This window comes from Ruditapes philippinarum, unplaced genomic scaffold (assembly GCF_026571515.1).
Source record: "Ruditapes philippinarum isolate M1 unplaced genomic scaffold, ASM2657151v2 ctg9559_1_1_1_1, whole genome shotgun sequence".
Classification (NCBI taxonomy): domain Eukaryota; kingdom Metazoa; phylum Mollusca; class Bivalvia; order Venerida; family Veneridae; genus Ruditapes; species Ruditapes philippinarum.
Genome location: NW_026853022.1, coordinates 7725 through 27982, shown reverse-complemented (window position 1 = coordinate 27982; position 20258 = coordinate 7725). Strand labels below are relative to the sequence as shown.

Below are 20258 nucleotides of genomic sequence, written 5' to 3'. Positions count from 1 at the left end.
TATATTTTGTACCCAATGTCCTTTGCACATATTCAATTTTTATATAAGAATATTGAAGCAAACCACCTGTGATAAGCCAAATTTGCCAATGTCGGCTATAGACAATGACAAATTAAAGTTAACACAGTAGACATACAGGCCACCAAACATACACACAAAAGCTCCAACTGTTTCTAAGTGAAATTGAACCTTCTATGGACGATGTCACAACCAGGTCTTAGACATGGATATTTTCAACACGCTCCCGTAGCAGGTTATTGAATACACTACCGTTACTTCAGAAAGTGAACCGCAGTGAAACATTCTAAAGATATACTGAAGAAAGAACGGGTAAATTACAAAATGCACCGTTCACGATCCTATACACCCCAATGATTAACATGACTGAATGCTTAATCGAAATAAGCTTGTATCCTAAGATTTAAGTAACTAATTTTATATCCGTGTATTAAAATAGAGAAATATAAAAAGAATTCTAAAAGACAGCCCAACACGGCAAAACATTTTAAAGGTTAAATAATATTATGTTTACAAATATAGTGTCCGGCGCGGTATGGCCAGTTATGTGTCAATGTACCGTAAACCCAATGAAAAAAATCTTTGAAAATAAGTATATGAACGGTCTTTTTAACTGCTGCATATGACCTGGCAGATGTAGACGATCTTTTACATACAGAAGAACGACTCTTTGTAATATATGATCCTTCAAAACTTCTACATAGTTGTCATTTTAAAATTTAAATGAAAAACAATATCTAGTTTGCATGGTTAATTTATTATTATAAGTGTAACTACTTGCAGATTTCTGATTGTAATTTATAAACCGTACAGTTTGTCTGCTTTACAAAAAGATCGAATGTCCCAGTTGCGCCTATAAAGTTCCTTTTTCGCAAGCATACCACAAGATCACTTTTTTATTCTTGCACGATGAACAACGTCATTTTCTATGAAAATACCCAATAAGCTTATGTATAAACCAATAAACACTTTGAACTTAAATGTAATGAAGATGAAAATGGCATAAACACGTCAGCAATAAAATGACAACAGCTTCAAAAGTTTTAAGTTCAATGCACTTATCAAATTCAGCAGGTTAAGGGTTAAATTTAAACAAAAATGAAATATAAGTCACACACATTCTACAAAACTTTACATGAATTAAAATATCTTTGCTCAAGTTGGGAAAAGAGACCATTATTATAAATACATGTACTCTTTTTTTTTTCTCAAAAAGTTGGGCTATTTACCCTTAACCTGCTGGAACCAAAAGTGATCAGTCTTTGCCACCAGTATAGAGCTAGGCAGCTGAATTTTATTTTTTTTTATATTAAAATCCCATGAACTTGGAATGGACTGTTTCAAGTTCAAATCCGGCAGATCCATTATAGAAAGATAGCAGGTCAAGGGTTAACAATAATAAGTGTAAAAATAGAATTAGACAGGGTAGAAAGTCACGACATACCTTTGATTAGTTTAAGAATGGCATCTTTGTCAGCCTGTTCTAAATCGGAAAATCCTTCTAAATCATCGGGATCCTCGATCTTCTTTGTTGTAGCTCGTGCACGTACAAATGTCTCAAACACGCAATCAGGATGAAACCATTGTTTCATGTCCCCGGCATCCTTAAATGTAATCACAACTTCATAAATGCATCTTAGAGATACATCCTTAAATGTAATCACAATTTCATTACTTGTACAAGCAAAAAGTCTAAAAAATTTGTTTTTTTAGGGATGGCAACGAATACAAAAATCAATACTCGAGTACTCGGTCATTTTTCCGATCGAGTACTCGGTTACTCGGATGATTTCCAGTGATCTTCAAAGTTTATCTCACAATATCAACACCGTCCGCATGCTACATTCGTTTTCTATTTAAATTCATAGAATTCGTTGCTATAAATAGGACTGCACGGGAGACAAATTTAATAAAATTAATTCAATAATATGAACTTTTTTATGATTTATACACAATAAATGATTAAGTAATGGTTGCACAAACTGACCATCCTAATACATCCAATTCTAAGGACTAAGCATTCTTGCGTGCTTAGCTGTTAATTGTAATACATTCTAGACCTGGAATCTAGACGGTAATTTGCTTACAAAAACGAAATCAAATTTGCTCTGATTTGGATTATAAACACAATGCAATAATTTTCCCAAAATTGTCCATACAAATTCAACACAATCTGTTAAACCTGATTTTAAATGGTCAGTAAAATTGGAAACCTAGTTTTAAACATATTATCTAAAGAAATACATATATCCCATTATGTGGGATCTAATAATCATTTCAAAGTAGAATCATAAACCTACCTCGGAGAATGGATTTGAGACAAGTTTTGCTATTCTTAGAGCTCCTTTATCAATCTTCTGTTTACATTTTTTACAACTTGACGTCCCTAATTTGGCATAACCAGTCAAATATATATTTTCTGCCATTTTGTAGTTATGTGTGTCAAGCAATCCTGGAAATGATGTGAATACTGGACTGAGGCGCATTCCGAAGGCACTTTGCTGCATCATTCATTTACATTAATAAAAAGAACTTGAATTCCACAGCTTACTTAATTCAAGTTTAACGAATATCAACATTCTATCGATTTTTTCTATTTCACGGTAATTTTTGACTTGTCGCTGCCATTTTGGATTCTGATACCTGTGTGTTATACGCGATCTGATTGGACGTCAAATTTGGCTCGTCCAATCAGATCGCGTATTTCAACCCAGGTATCAGACTGCAAAATGGCTACGACAATTCAAAAAATACCGTGAAACAGAAAAAATCGGAATGATAGTGATATTCGTAAGACTTGAATTAGATAAGCTGTGGAATTCAAGTTCTTTTTATTAATGTTAATGAATGATGCAGCGAAATCCTGCCGGAATGCTCCTCAGTCACCGAAACGACGATTTCCCGTGTTCCACATTGTTTGGCAAATGAACATATAGTAGGCTTTTCACCTTTCTATAACTATAATTTTGATAGTGGAAAAAAAAATTTATATAAAATTTCATCGGTGGTTTTGTATTTGGTACCTTATAGTAAGCTTTAGAGTGTTGAATTATTTTTTTTCAGGGTTGTAGTAGGGGTCCAGGGGCAGATAGGGGTGGGGTGTCCAAACACTGATACTGCCACCTGTGGGCAAAATCACAGACACTTGGGGTTTGGAGCTCAAAATGCCTTTAAAATCCAAATAAAATGCATATTTGTCAATCCCAGCACATGTACTGATCATATATATATATATATAAAACTTAATATAAGCCGTTTTGAAAAAATTTCATATTTCAACATCTATTATAATACACAATATAAAAATGTTCGCCGGAAAAAATCCGCACCCCTACCGTCATAATCACCATGTATTTTATTCCATTTCCAATATTTTCACATAATCCTTTGGTCCATCGACACAGAAGATATAATTCTTCACGATGATGGTCAATTTTTAACTTCAACGGTAATATAAACAACGCAACAGCCGAAATAAACATCAGTATTATCGCCGTTTTCCTTCAATGACATTATCTTTCGATAAATTCAAACGTGCCAGACGGCTATGACTGAAGCCATCCGATTATGTGTCCCCAGCTTGGCCGTGTGCAAATTGCGCAGCGCGTTTAAGTGTGGGAACCACATAATCGGATGGCTTCGGTCATAGCCGTCTGGCACGTTTGAATTTATCGAAAGATAATGTCATTGAAGGAAAACGGCGATAATACTGATGTTTATTTCGGCTGTTGCGTTGTTTATATTACCGTTGAAGTTAAAAATTGACCATTATCGTGAAGAATTATATCTTCTGTGTCGATGGACCAAAGGAGTATGTGAAAATATTGGAAATGGAATAAAATACATGGTGATTATGACAGTAGGGGTGCGGATTTTTTCCGGCGAACATTTTTATCTTGTGTATTATTATAGATGTTGAAATATGAAATTTTTTCAAAACGGCTTATATTAAGTTTGTTTGATATATATGATCAGTACATGTGCTGGGATTGACAAATATGCATTTTATTTGGATTTTAAAGGAGTTTTGAGCTCCAAACCCCAAGTGTCTGTGGGCAAAATCCGAGAGTAAGAAAACCAAAATTTAACGGCAGTAGAATAAGTGACACAAATTGTTATTTCCATTAACAATCAACTTTTGGTATTGATTTCACAAAAGCAAATTGTCAGTGAATAAATTATTATCAAATACTTAGTATACCTGTAGATGAAATCTATTTCAATACTGTTGTTGTTGTATTTGTTTATCTTTGTTTGAAACGGAAGATCAGGGCAAATACACTGCCTCAAACTAACTCGTAAACGTTGTCGTCTTCATCACTATGATTTTAATTGGCCTATTCCGCCCGTCTTCGGATAATGACTATCGCGAGAAGAAGTCGAGGTATTTAGATTGTAAATTATTCAATATTGATTTTAAAATGTCTTGATATTTTCCCTGGCAGAATAGAAAACAGAGAAGAAGTAATATTTTTTATATGATACCTAAAAGTAACGAAAGTGATATTTAGTATCCTTATAAATGATGATATTAAAATTGATTCAGATCTGCGTGTACTGGCATATGACATCCGACAGCTTAAGGCAGATGTCTTTTTTCAGTGGTAGCGGAAATTTGGCCGCCCAGGGCGGGGATCATCCTTTACATTAGTTCTAACTTCCTTTTAAACAATGACATCCACATGGCATTTGTTCTATCTGAAAGAGCATTTTCTCCATAAACTAAATCTAGATCCGTTTTTATTTCAGACGCGATTTTGCAAGGAGTCATTATCTCCTCTCTCAAATCACAATTCAACTCAGCCCAATCTGATTAAAATCGGCTCCTTAATAACGCTCTGCTACATGTAAAAAATAATTAAGTAGATTGCAACTCAGTCATGATTACTATCAATGTGAAAAACAACATGTATTTAAATGACCTGCTAAAATTTTATGCGCGTGTAAACCGTGCGAAAATTGACTGTTGGTTAGAAAACTCAATAATCTTTCCAACGGTTAATCATACATATACTATCACATGCAAATCAATGTTAAATTGAGTTGTTGCTAAAAATTAAAATATGCCTTGTTTTTGACATGAGCCATCATGTAAAGTTAGCGTCCAGATTGTGTTACGCTCAGATACGAAAAAAAGAACATATCAAACAATACTTTGCACACTTTTATCAACTCGCTTGTCACATCCAGACTTCCCTTCTTTATGGTGCATCAAAGGCTACAACAAACTGACTGACTACACAGTGTCCAGAACACGACAGCTCGAATCATAACGTGTATGTAGTCGTCTCGATTTGATCTCTCGGTTGCCAGTAGCGGACAGTGTTAAATATAAAATCTTGATTTTCACTTTCAATATGTACATAGACAAGCCTCAGACTATTTGCGTGAGTTGCTTGAAGTGCATGGACCAATGAGAGATCTGAGATCAAAGAATCAGCAACACTTGCACATGTACTTCCAAAGAATCGAAATGTTATTGTACGGTGACAGATCTTTTCTTTTCAATGTGCTTAGCCAAAACTATGGAATACTTTACCACCAAGCCTAAAAGAAACAGAGACTATACACATTAATATATTGTTTGTTGTATGAACTTTTAAAAAATATTATTGAATTTTAGACTGAACGCCGGGTATTTCGATCTGGACTATCCTTCGTATCTGTAAAACCACAGATATCTTATATTTAGCTCCATGGTAAAACAGAAGTTGTCCTAGTTGAGGGGACATCAGTAACAATATGCTTATCATTTGATTATATGTTTACAAATGTTTTGATTTTTTCCTTACCTACAAGAAATTAATATGTCATTGTTTAAATTTAAGTATTGTTAAATTTCTACGTGTATCGAAACCTTAAAAATAACATATGCAAGCTAACTAATTTTACTTCGACCGAGTATCTTTTCTAAAGAAACTTCTTGTTTAAATTCATGTTTAAATTGAAAAAAAAAAACATGTTTATTACTGAAAAAGATGTTCCACATGGAAGGCATTTGTCTTCGTTTGCCTGGTTACCCATTGATTGCGATCGATTAGATACATTATCGTTATACCGCTTTTAAGTTTTGGAATTATCTGCTTTGTAATACATAATTATACATGAAGTATATATGAATATTTTCCTATATAGATAATTTTAGGTATATCGATTGCCACACCAATAAAATAAATGTGCGCACTTCTTTCAGACGACAGAAAAAACTCGGATAAGTATCATTGAAAAAGTTCTTCCAGCTGTACAGAATATCTGTGCGACTAGATCTAGTTCACGCCCATTGTTGACTTTCTGGTATGACCACATATGTTTGGTATCCCCCATAGAAAATGTCCAATGGTGCATAACGTTTGGTTTAAAATATAAGAGAAAATATCAATCGATTGTTCCCTTTTATTTTTTTAAGTTTAAGGTGTTCTATTTACGAGCATACAGACTTGTGAGTTCTTGAAGATGCCAATACTTTGTTCTTGAGAATATTTGTTAATGCAGCATAATGTACGTCAGTTAAGTTTTAATTTTGTGAATACTTAAGGAACTCCACTCTGGCCAAAAAGCATAACAAGAGTTACCGCCGGGCGGGGGCAACGCTCAACTTTTTTACTTTTTTCTAAAATCAAACTAATAAACGGTTTAAACAAATCTTAAAGAAAAAAGTTAAGTTTTCCTTTTTTAAAATTTAATAGGTCTGTCTAGCCTCACTTGTTTTGTCCAAGTATGAATCCTTTCCATAAATGAGTGACAATGTAAAGAAAATATAATAAAATTTAATCATTTAAAGGTCATGGTCACTTAAAATGCAAATCATGAAGGTCATATCTAAATTATTAAACATGTCTGTTTGATCACAAGTGTTGTTTTGAATCAAATCCGTACATAGATAACAAAATTATGACAACTTAACCAAAATTCAATAATTTGAACTTGACGGTCAATGTCATTTAAAGCTCAAGGTCAAGGTCAGTTCAATCATTCAGGATATCTTGTCCAAAAGGTTGTTTTTCCCAAGTATGAAAAAAAAATCCATTGATTTATTATAAAGTTACAGCCAATTTAACGATAACAAAATTTTTACAATTTTTAACACAAAATTCAATAATTTAACCTTCAAGGTCAAGGTCATAAAGAGCCAAAGTCAATTTGAGTTTGGTATTCATAAAGGCCCTATCCTTAAGAATGTTATGATATAATATGAAGTCAATACATTCAATAATAACAAAGTTACAGCCAGTTATAGCAAAAAAAATGAAAATTTCCATAATTTGACCTTCAAAGTCAAGGTCATTAATCAGAGAAGGTCAATGTCTGTCTTGTTAACTTGAAGGGCTATCCATCCTAAAGGATTATTATGTTTATGTTTGAAGACAATCCAAATAACAAAGTTATAGCCACTAATATAAACAAACAAGCAAAAATTTAGACATTCACAGTTCAAGGCCATTTATGAATGAAGGTCAAGGTTAGTTTTGTCTACCCAAAGGTCTTTTTCAAGGGCTGCGTGGCCAAGTGTAAAAATAATACACCAGGAAATTAAAAAGATGTTATCAAGGTACAAGTTTGCGGACTGCAACGGCAACGCTGAAGTGACTGTAACTATACCTCTATTTATTTTTTTTATTTCTTTTCTTTATTTTCTTTTTTTTTTTTTCAAAAAAAGTCGGGCTAAAATGTGTATTAGAATATATCTACACCGTCTTGTATTAAATCTCGAAAAAAAATATTTCTAGGCCTGTCATGTCCAAAAAAAACCTCACTGGATTCCCTTCAATTGACAAGTATTTTTTCCCCCCTAAATTATAACCAAATGAAACGGCATGACAATTTTAAAAGCTTTATAAATGGGAAAACCTTAAAATCATCAAAAATACATTTATCTGAAAATGGTAAAAGGCAAATTATGCATCAAAAATAAGTACATTTTTACTTCTTACGAAAGGGGAAAAAGGGAGGAAAATAAAATAAAAAATAAATGAATTTATAATGGTTTTATTGTTACTTGACGAAAGAAGTGATATATACAATGTATGTGAAAAGTTTGTTACAAAAGTAGCAAAATGTAAATAAAGTAGTATTTTGACATACTATAAAAAACTTATTCACTATAACTGTACCTATTGCCAAAAAACGACAGATAAAATGGTTTAAGTTTTATTCTTTAAAAGCCTTAAATATTTACTGTGTGATAATTATTATACATGTAGTTTCAAAATGAAAATACTCTCTGGCCACTTACCTTAACCTTATTTTGCTTTGATTGCATTTCAGCAATTAGTACAGTTTTAGTATTGTAGTATTTTGTATGGAAGTCATTATACAAATATGCTTACATTTGTCTATTTTTATGACAAATAATTTATACATTCAATGGTTGTTTCTTTAGGTAATAAGAACTAATATACGCTAAAACCACTATTTAAATGATATTCAACTCATGCTGGGCCTTTCTCAAGATGGAAAAATGCATTTGTCTATAATGTGCCTTAAATTTCGCAAATTTATTTTAATTTACTTAAATTTATTCTTTTACAGATAAATGGACACTAGTACCTTGTATTAAGACCTCCAAGAGGCTTGGAACAAGTTGGTCTTAATTGTGGGTGTTCCAATTGGTGGATTTTATTATCAAAACATAAAAATTTTATGACCATGGTCTATTTTGTATGAACAATCAGTCTGTTTAGTATCTTCAAATGCTTCTATAAAAGGTATCTATAAATGAGATTTTGGAGAAAATTAATACTAAAACATTAATTTATACTAGTCTTGTTGAAATATTAAATGAAACAAGAATTGAATTTTCACCAAACATGTGCAGAAAAGAACCTTAAAACACCCTGAAATTTATTTTTCGCCTAATTAGTATATGTAAACTTCACACGTCAGATTCCAATCCTTAAATTACCGTTTACACCTTATTTCGACAAAGGTCGTGTCTAAGAACATTCAAGCATACAGCAAAAGCTAACTTGTGTTGACTGGATTATCTGCGGTCTCAAACAAAGAACAAGACAATGAGTTGGAACTGAAACTAGTAATCTTAGTAGTGGATAAGTTGGGGGATCATATTACCATTGGCATAAAGAACAGAAAACTTTGACCTTTTAAAAAGAGGTTTTTAAGAGCGGATAACTTACGGTTCTTAATGGCCTTCTTTTTTTTAAAAATAGAAAATGTCTTATAGTTTCCGCCAGGGCAACCAAAAGTAATCAATATGCTAACTAATGAAGTAAGTGAATTACTTTTTTTGCAATTCCAACCTAAAGAAACAACAACAAAAAACAAAACAAGAAAAAAACCCACAAAAAACACAAAAAAAGAGAAAAATAAAACAACCAAAAACAAACAAAATCAAATAAATAAAAGGAAACAACAATTTTCGTGCAGCAGGGGGTATTATAATGAATGGCTCCAAGTTATAACTGCATCAGTACATCTAAACAATAAATTATTACAAAGTAGATAAGTATAATGTAATGTGTAGTTTTTATAATATCTTTTATCTTTTATTCCAATTTCCTACTTTGCTTAAAAACTATATCAAGTGAGAATCTTTGTGTATTCGTATGTGAAATTAACCCACCACTTGAAATTATTAATGTGTCAATGCACACACTCAAAAATTAATGATTCATATGTCTAGGTTCTTGCAAGATTGTAATATGAACTAAAGAGTGCATAGTAATAAACTGATTCCCAGAGCCACTATATATGTCGTTAAATAACAAAATCCATTTGATCCACTTTGAGTCGCAATTTTATTATGCATACGCACTGGCGAGTGAGCAATCAAATGAATTCAGGGCACGATGTTCATCTGTCTGAACGAAAGCAAAAGACACTTGCAATATTGAAGTTCAAAGATAATAATTATTATTATTATTATAAAAATAATGATTATAATTATTATTATATCATTTTCTCTGAATAATAATAATTATAATAATAATAATGATGATGATGATGATGCTTTCTTCTAAAATTTCGTGACAAATCAAAATATAGTGTTAAGTATACCTCATGGGAAATAAAATTAGTGTACTCGATGAAGAGTTTAAAAGCAACCATAGCGACTATTTATAATATGTTTTGTTTTATGATCAATCTTGAAAAAAATCATTTAAGATTTCTAAAGCCCAAATTAAGGTGAAGCTAAGAGAAGGTTTAATTTGTCCATCTTTAAGTTCAAATAACTAATGTAGCTTCTTTTAAACTAAATGTACATTTGTATTAGGTTTTCCGTAATTGGAAAATAAGTTTATCCAAGTGGAATCAACATCAATGAGTTGTCTGCCTCAACGCCAGTGTCCGATGTCAGATATTCGCACATGTGTGTGTCTTCATGCAATGTTGCTCCATAACAGCCGTACATTTTACAGCATTTCACGGCGCATTGGACGACGGATAGAGACGGGCTTGGAGCAATGTTCAATGCATTGACACCTGCGCGTCCTTTGTCCAATCTGTAGTCTGTAAGAAAGAAAAAACAAAGATAGTTTTGTCCACATGAATCAAAAATATTTACAGTAAAAGATTAGAACAAAGATGTATTAACACTTCCTTTGGTCTTTTTTTATCTTTCATTTATAAGCTGGATGTAGGGATATATTACACTACAGTGTGGAGCCAAAGGATTTTTGAAAATATTTTTCTTAGATACTTCAGGTCATAAGGTATACATTTATGTTTCAATGGGCCAAGTATATCTGCAAAGTCATTTTGCAGAACTAGATTTCCAAGTATCAAAGAAAACTTAAAATATAATCTTCTCCTTAGAAGATGTTCAAAAATATCAACGCTGTTTTAGTTAGTTTAACTATATTGAACCGCCTGCAGTATTTGTGTTGAAATCGTCGTTCTATTATTCGTCATATGTTTGTTTTATTTATTTGAAATTGAATATATTATTCGTAAAAAAAGCTGGTTGCACCATATATACAAAGAAAACGTACTTTGTTTGAACCATTATTTTAACTATTTTCCTACGGTATGCGTGACTTTGAGATACCGAAATTCGGAGGCAATTCCACTTAATATATCATATGCTAAAATCTTTTAGTTGCGTTCCTTGAATTCACCACATTGCTAAAACATATTGCTAAGAAATATTACGTTATTATTATATTACTTACGACATGCGGAAGGGTATGCATATACCTCAACCTCACAAAGTTCAAAGTGTTCTACTACCGTCTCTGATCTTGTTAATCCCACCCATTGTCCAAGTACTGTGTTGGTCAGATTAAACGTATGAATGAGACCTTTTGGTAGAGCACCTTCATAAAATCCATACTGTGCGTATTCGTTTCTGCTGGGACCAATGTAGAGCTCAATATCGCGAATACGTATTTCAGCTTGAAAACAAATTTGGAATAAAAAAGTAATCATATCAATCATAATGTGGCTTGACTTGTCGAAGAAAAGAAGCGTTATATCGGGAATCTCGGAACAAATGAACAAATATATATTTATTTTGGAGCAACACAATACATATATACCTCACATTACATTCTTGTTGTAAAACACGTTGATATTTATCACATCGCATATATTTACAATTTACAGTCAGTAATAAGGAGACTATTTTATCGTGTATGATATTTTCATTAACACTTGTGTAAGAAAATGCCCTATAGGCGGTTTTTTATAATTGCATTTATACAACAAACCAACTTACAATAAAAATCACCAAAGTTTTCTCTAGGGTATATAGTGACGTGATCAATGAAAACCATTTCTCCCAAGTCCACTTCCCAGTAGGCATTGGTTTCAAATTCCGTGCGAAAACAGGAGTTATCTGTCGAATCTTGTGACAAGATTCCGTCCACAGCTCTACCTGCTACACCACCATAAAGGGTGCTTGACTGATAGGCCTGCTTTCCAAGTGCCATATTTTCTAAAATATCATTTTGAAATGCTTTAGATCATTTAAGTATGCAAATACAAATATGATGCCCTTTATAAGAATAAAACTATATAAATTAAAAGTCTCTGACAACAAATTAAAAATAAGGAATGTTAAAATGAAACATATGCATTCTTAATGGGTAGTAGGAATAAGTTACCATTATGCAAATCTCAGGGAAACCAATCTAATGGTATGTGATGATTAAGGAGTGTTATGTGTTTATGAATAAAGAAAAACACAATAATTATAAGGCAACGCACTGGGAAATTAACAATGGTGGTTAAGTACGCATGAAATGAACAGGGAAATATAAATAGAACTATCAACATGGATAAGGTTTTGGCATTCAGTGTCACGGTGACTTTGACCTTTGACCTTTCAACCCCAAAAGAGATGGGGATTATCTACAGTCTTAGACAAACGCACCTAAGAAGTTCGAGAACCAGAGCCACGAAGCATTCGTTTTGTCATACAACGTCTATAAGACCTCGACGTTTCTGCCCGCGACGCAAAATAAAAATCGGCCATCTTCTGCCCAAATATATATTCCTTTTTGAGGGCCAAAGATCCGTCGGTTGTCGAATTATTGTTTCGAAACCGTTTTGTCATATAAAAAGTGTATAATACATAAGTGCCCCCGACATAAATTTAAAAAAGGGTCATTTACCGGCCAAAATCAATTACTCTATAAAGTTTTCGGGCAAATAGCCCATTTGACCTTTACCCTTTATAAATGTTTCTCTAAAGTTTGAGGGCAAAGAGTCAATGAGCTGTAGAGTTAGTATTAGAACATCGTTTTGTTTACGAGGACAATGTATCCTTAAGATTTCATCTCTCGTTAAAAGGGTCATCTATTGCCTAAAACCAATGCATCTATGAAGTTTGTCAAGTTTTTGGTCGAAAACCATTTTGAGGTACAAGGTAAATGTTACCTTGAACTATCATCTTGCGACCCCAAAATCAATAGATGTGACCAATGTAACTGTTGAGAAGTTTGAGGACTAAAGGCCTATGTTTTTGTCGAGTTTTTGATCGGAAAGTAGGTCGACATACAATGTCAAGGTGATCTTGATCTTTGAGCCTTAGACCTAAAAATCCTTTCATGGAGTCATTTACTGTCCAATACCAATGCACAAGTTTGTGTGCCAAGGGCCAATTGCTTGTTCTTTTATTACTCGGAAACCGATTTGACATTTGGGCCTTTCACACTAAAGTCAATAGTGCTCATTTACTTCCAAATACAAATGCACCTATGAAATTTTAGGGTAATGGACCCATGAGTTCTAAAGTTATTAATCAGAAACGATTTGTCACGGACGGACAGACCGACCAACCGACCGACGGATATCAAATTGCAAAACAATACGTCCCCTCTTCAAAGACAGTGGGGAATAAAAAGAGCCTAATACTGATTATATACAGTAGGCCTATGTATTTAAAGATTTTGTATGTTGTACCACACTTTTATATATGTATATGATTATGCTTTTAAAACAATTTTCAAACATCGAAGAATATGTAAAATATCTTCTGCAAATATTCGTCAAAATTATTTGTAATCATTAAAATATATGCATTCATTTCTTATTGAAAAAATTGACTTAGACTTTATAGAAAATAAATTTCAAATTACCTTTATTTTATTAACATGAACATGTACATTCGACAATATCTTTAAAATATTTATTATTTGAACTTACAATATTGATAAATCTTAATTTGAGCATTATATTTATGAAATAAAACCATAAAAAATTAAGTTAGAGGACCTTACGCAATAAATTATTTATCAATGCAATATATGAAACCGGAGTTGTTATAATGTATGTGCCCGTCTTTGTTGTTAATATGCGTTAGTTCTTTATCTACTGAATTGTGCCTAAGATAATGCATGGACGGAGAACCGGATCTTTCTCAGTCAACAATGCTGATTATTTGTCATATAACCGTACAAAAATGTCTGTGTTATTTATAAAACAAAAACGAGTGGCAAAGACATAAGAAGAAGAAAAAGGCGTTTCAGAGGGGCAAATCGACAGTAATTAACTTGTCAAAAAGGCGTTTATCGGTCACAGACTATGCATTACTCGGTAAGGGACTTTCATTTGTACCTAAGCTTAAAAGCCACGTCAAAGTGAAATTAGCAGAAAAGTTGTTTAGATTCTCACATAGATTACGGCTTAAGGAGTATTTTTACGAGGAAACAGTAACTGTAACAAATGAACAAAAGTATAATGATAAACCTTTCTTTAATAAAAAACAAGGCCGTGATGAATATCTTGACTTTTATAGTGAGGCAATGCACCAGGATATTCTCCAATCATCAAACATATCTAGATATTCAAATATCACTAAGGAAGAATTATCCAGTCTTAAGTCGTTAGCAAATGACAGGGATATTGATATCAAAAGGCAGACATATCGGCTAACATTGTCATAATGAACAATGAAGATTACATACAAGAAGTGAACAGACATCTTAGCAACGATAATTATTACAAGAAACTAGATGACGACATTGCGGAAACAGTTCAGAAGAATGTCCGTGACTGTATAGACATTATTTCCGAAACCGAAGAATTGGTAGAGGAGGAGTTTGACATTTTTCCCGAAAAAATACGTACTCCGCAATTTTATATTTTACCAAAGCTACATAAAAATATAGATAACTCGTTGCCATTAAGATATTCTGGTAGGCCTATAGTATCCGCATGTAATTCCCCTACCGATAACATATTCAAATTCCTAGACTATATACTCCAACCCCATGTGTTAACTTTGCATTCGTATATAAAAGATACCACTGATTTTTGCGAAAAATTAATAATTGTAGTCTATCATCCAACAGTTATTTGGTAACTATGGATGTTAGCTCTCTCTATATCAATATCCCCTATGATGAAGGTATCGACGCTTGCCGGCTATTTTTGAATCGTTATACCGGTAACTTTAACACTAGTCTGTCGGTCGATAGTATTTGTAAACTTATAGAGCTTACACTTAAGAATAATCATTTTAAGTTCAAAAATGATTATTACATCCAAACCATGGGTACAGCCATGGGTAGTCCATTTGTTCCAGCTTATGCATCTTTGTTCATGGGTAAACTTGAACAAGACTTTTTACAGACACGCCAACTTAAACCTACCCTATGGTTACGGTTCCAGGACGACATATTCATGATCTGAGGTCATTCTTTCGATGAATTAAATGATTTTGTCCAGACCCTTAATGGATTACACAGATCCATTAAATTAAATTATGACATTTCACTGGATCATATTTCATTTCTGGATGTCGATGTTACTAAAGACAACAGGAATAATATTTGTACCAATGTCCATGTTAAAAATACCAACATCCACCAATACCTGGATTACTCGTCCAATCATCCCGAAACATGTAAAAATGGTATTCCTTACAGTCAGGCTAAGCGCTATCGTCGTATTATATCGGACGATGACCAGTTTGCTAAGTCACTGGACAGTCTCCGTGAATTTTCCATTTCTAGAGGTTACCCTGATAAGGTTATTGATGACGCATTCGGTAAAGTACGTCATGTATCTCAAGATGAAGCCCTTGTATACAACAATAACTCCTCTGATGAAAAAGATTGTACCTTTTGTTATTGAATAAAGTCCGTCTCTTCTCCATATCGGCAGTATCGTAAAACAATACTGGGATTTATTAAGCTATCGCCAAATGCGTCAGTCCAACATTTGCACGAGTACAGACCCGTGTTAGCCTATCAGCATGTTAAAAATCTCAAAGATTTCTCAGTCAGGTCTACATATCCCACAAAATTCCCTGGCCCTGTCAACGCCCATTCTCGCAAATGCTCCAGGCCTAAATGTTCACATTGTACCAGGATCGTAGAAACTGATAAATTCGAAAGTTTTTCTAATTCTTCTACATATCGTCTTAAATTTAATACAGATTGTACATCTAATAATGTTATTTATTTAATATCTTGTAAAAAATGCAACATGCAATATGTGGGCCAAACTAGACAAGTGTCCAAAAGAATGAATAGTCACAGATTTGACATTAAGTATTTCAGTGACCCTGTGTATGCCAGTGGTGTTGCAACACATTTCAACACTACAGACCACAGTGTGGAAGACTTCAGCTTTTTACCTATTGATATTGTTAACAGTGATATGGACAGACTCGTCCAATTCACAGGCTTGATACCGTGTTTCCTACTGGCATAAACACCAGTGTATTGTTCAAATTGTAAATTTTAGTTGGCAATTATAAGTATATATCAACTGTTTTAAAATTTTCTCCATGCATTTTTAATGTTTTGTCTTATTATTATTTTACAATTTTCTTCATTATTTTTACTTATTTATATCATTTTATTTCATAAAATATTTCATTATTCTATGCAAATTGTCTATTCTTGTACTTTTTGCTGTTTTTATTACCTCCCTTTATATTTGAAAAAATATTTTCCCACAAATTAGTTTTACATAATTATTCTCTTATTCATTTATTCTTTTTATTATTTATTTATTTTTATTATTACTATTATTATTATTATTATTATTATTATTATTATTATTTGTTTGGGTCGTCAGACCAAACAAATAATGGTAGCGAATTTTCAGACCCTGATGTTCTTCTTTGCAAATACCGAAAGTAGTCCAAACTCCTCGAAGCGGTTACTTCCCTTCATATGTACATAAACGCTGAAAAATTAAGGGGAGATCACTGCGTTACGATTGCCAAATGACAGGCGCATTAATTTTCGTTACGAAAAAATATTTCCCGAATGGTCGAAGATTTCTAATATTGTGTTATTCTTATAGATATACATGCTTATATTCAGCTGCGTGATTATTTACTTCAGTGTTAAACAACAGGTATACCGTGAACAAAATATATCGAAATTAATAAGGGTTACAAACTGTAATTAAGAATCATATGGTATTCTTCAGGCTGTTATCTACAACTCCCCGTCGACGAGGGGTTTACACGCTCGCTTTAGAAGTGGGAGGTCCGGAGTTCGAATCCCAGTTCAGGCAACTCATGTTGTTTTTTGTTTTTGTTTTTTTTAATTGATTAAGCCAAATAAACATTGAATTGAATATCAGTGTTGCAATAAGTCTTATAGCCAATTTACTATAGTTATATCACTGGAAACAGAATTGGTGACACTGTACAAACAAATTGGTTTATAATCTCACAACCTTCACCTTTCTGGCATTCTGAGACCCAAACAAATTCAGCGCCTTCTGTGCTTTGATTATTATTGGTGTTGTTATTATTATTATTTTTATTGGTGTTGGTGATGGTGATGATGATGATGATAATATGTAATGGGTAATGTTGTTGTTATTATTATTATTATTATTATTATTATCTTTTTTATTATTCTATATAACTAGCTGGCTAATTAAAGTAATGCTTTCTCGCTAATTCCCAGTGAATGTATATATAAAATTATATGATATATTTTGACATATAGGCATGTTGGGTTTTATCATTTTTCTCTGCTTTATACTGTAGAAATATAGTTCTATTATTAATACCCGCTGTATCACTTTGATCCATATCTATTTGTTAATTACTTTACATTCACGTTTTTGCGCAAATTTGTCACGTTGACGTTGGCGTCCTAACAGACGTGACGTCAAATATTTTTTACGGTATTCTAACGAAACTAGTAAAAATTAAAGAAATATGTGTTGTTTTCGTGTATTTTAACTGTGTTATTTATACACATTCCCCATATTTTATGAGGAACCTGTCAGAAGGTCCCTTTGATTTGCTGATTCGTAAATAATTAAGTAGGTGATACAAGAGCACCTTTTTTTATTTTATTTTATATTCATGTTAATAAATATATTGAGTACTTGAGAAGGAAAATAAAATGAATTTTAATTGCATTGGATCATAACTGATATTTGTTAAATTTTGCATTGACAAATATCATAACGGCTCAATATTAATCTCCAACCAACTTAATGTAAGGCTATAAAGAGTAGAAAATAATGAAGCACATGTTACATTGGTGCAGTATATAGAGGATATTTGTTAAGTTCAGTATAAGATCGGAATATATTTCACCGAGTGAGCACCAAAAGGTATATTTCACGAGTGGCACAGCCACGAGTGAAATATGAACTTTTGGTGTTCATAAGGTGAAATATATTTCGATCTTACACTAAACTAAACAAATTTTCTTTTTATTACATGCAAAGAAACGTTTTAAAAAGACATTAAACCTAATACTCAATGAAAAGCGCGCCAAATAATAATACAACGTGACGCCATTTAGTTGGTACCCAGTACTGTGGACGCTAGTATGTCACTGAAACAACGTAAGGGGCTTAAATCACTGATATATTTCTATAAACCACCGGAAAGCATGTAATAAAACGTAGTATGAAATGTACATTATCTTCATACCCGAGGCATTCCTCAACAAGGAATGCAAGAATGTAACTTTATATTCTTTATAGTTGAAAAAAAAGACACAACAATGAAACATATTTGCATATCATCTGAAGACAAAATTAAACAATGGTTCACGAAGATGAAAACGAGAGTTAGAAACCAGGTAAACGATCAAAATTCCAAAATGAATTTGATAAAAAAGGTAAGGTTTAAGGTCTTGTAACTAAATTCCTTTTATGGTTTTATATTATAAATCTGATGGAGATTTATCAATATTGTAAGTTCAAAAAAGCATTAATTGTAGAGAAATAACCGAATTTACATTTCATGTAAATAGAAGGAGGTAATAAGAAATCTTTTTTCGATAAAGTGTAAGCCAAAGTTTTCAATAACAAATGAATGCATATATTTTAATGATTACTTATAATGCGAATAAACACTTGCAGTACATATTTAGAATATTCTTTTATGTTTGGAAATTGTTTTGGAAGAATAGTTATGAACATATATAAAATTCTACTTAAATGTTGTAACATCCTTAATTACAACATACAGGATCTTTAAATACTGCCAAAGTCAAGGGGATGATACGATGCCCACGCGTCCTCAAAGGTCTGATACCGCGAATGCTTTATCAACCGGTATTTTGAAGGAAAAAACAACAAAGAGAGTCTTGTATAGCGAGAATTAATTCTTTTTTTTTGCAAATGACTGTCAAGTCATTTGGAATATTAAAACTAGAAGTATGAGACCCTTGAAAAAAATACGGGAAGTCTTAAATTGAAATGAACGATTACTATGTCTTAGAGTAAATTTTTTTTACGCAAAAATTAATATGTATTGAAAAATATAAAAAAAAATCTACTGAATATGTCTTATTTAAATAAAAGTATGTATGTATCGGAAGCTGCATTCCCTATTAAGTAAAGTTAGTCCTTTAAAAACAGTTTTTAATGACTATTCATACTACTATTGTGTCCACCTATAGTCTGTAGAGTTTAAGACATATTGTATCTACTATGTGTGAAGCCAAACCAAAGAGACTGTATAGCAATATTATGTATCTTAACTATCAAATTTGAGCATAATATATCTTTTATCTTACCTAAAAGATATAGCTCGACTAAGGTAAATCCTGTGAAAATGATGAATACAACAAATACAACAAATAAATTCTTATTGGCTTTAGTTAAATCCATTTTTAAATCAAACTCATGTAATATATTTGTTATGACTGTTACTGAATGTTTAGAAATCCGGTAAGTAATAGATATACCATTGCTGCGTTGACGATTTCTGGGTTTGCGTAAATTATACCATAATCACGTGACCTTTCTTATGCCTTGACCTCACGAGACGAAGTCGAGTGAGGTTGCATAAGAAAGGTCACGTGATTATGGTATAATTTACGCAAACCCAGAAATCGCCAACGCACCAATGGTGTATCTGTTTTAACCTATAGCTCCGCCCAGAAACACTTACTCCTTCACTGAAAATTATACCATAGTCTGGGTATGGTATAATTTACGGTTATTGGAAATTATACTTAGAAGAATTTTACATAAGAAGCGCTGAAGAGCTATAGGTTAATATAGAATAACTGACTTTGGCAGAATAAAAAATTCTACTGCGACACACAATTATCGTTTTATTACTTTCAATTAGTTGCGCCACTGCAGGCTTCAATTTGCCTTTCATAAAACATTAATAACTCTTACACTGGTGTGCAAAACATAAATACATACATGATTGGGCTTGATCGGTATATGGGACGAAGAACTGCTGTCATTACGCAAGACTCAAACAAATTGAACGACTTATTAATTTTTCAAAATAAGGAATCAAGAAACAGTTTTGCCCGCCTAGCAAAGTAAAAACATATTAAATCTAATTGGAAGAATGGGAAAGTTTTAACATTTAGAATTTAGAA

At 32.5% G+C, this 20258-nt stretch overlaps 2 protein-coding genes across 2 annotated transcripts; both read right to left on the bottom strand.

Annotated features, from left to right (window-relative positions):
* Positions 1-1462: 1462 nt before the first annotated feature.
* On the bottom strand, positions 1463-4271 carry LOC132731860 (DNA ligase 3-like; the record flags this gene model as incomplete). The annotated part of the gene is made up of 3 exons (XM_060718161.1): positions 4220-4271; positions 2319-2470; positions 1463-1622 (listed from the first exon to the last, which is right to left on the bottom strand). Coding segments are annotated over exons 2-3 (286 nt in total), but the record flags the coding sequence as incomplete, so codon positions are not given.
* A 5710-nt stretch (positions 4272-9981) lies between these two features.
* Positions 9982-19919, bottom strand: LOC132731870 (fucolectin-5-like). The gene is made up of 4 exons (XM_060718172.1): positions 19434-19919; positions 11693-11911; positions 11148-11369; positions 9982-10485 (listed from the first exon to the last, which is right to left on the bottom strand). Exons 1-4 carry the CDS (start codon positions 19525-19527, stop codon positions 10274-10276), a joined length of 747 nt encoding a protein of 248 aa, XP_060574155.1. The 5' UTR covers positions 19528-19919; the 3' UTR covers positions 9982-10273.
* Between the last annotated feature and the right edge of the window lie 339 nt (positions 19920-20258).

What these genes read in the sequence shown, in the direction of transcription:
- LOC132731870 (XM_060718172.1), bottom strand. Translation starts at nt 19,527, where the DNA reads ATGGATTTAACTAAAGCCAATAAGAATTTATTTGTTGTATTTGTTGTA. An exon ending in AAACTTTGGTGATTTTTATT is followed by an intron (nt 11,370 to 11,692) that starts GTAAGTTGGTTT and finishes TTTGTTTTCAAG; the next exon opens with CTGAAATACGTATTCGCGAT. An exon ending in TGCATACCCTTCCGCATGTC is followed by an intron (nt 10,486 to 11,147) that starts GTAAGTAATATA and finishes TCTTTCTTACAG; the next exon opens with ACTACAGATTGGACAAAGGA.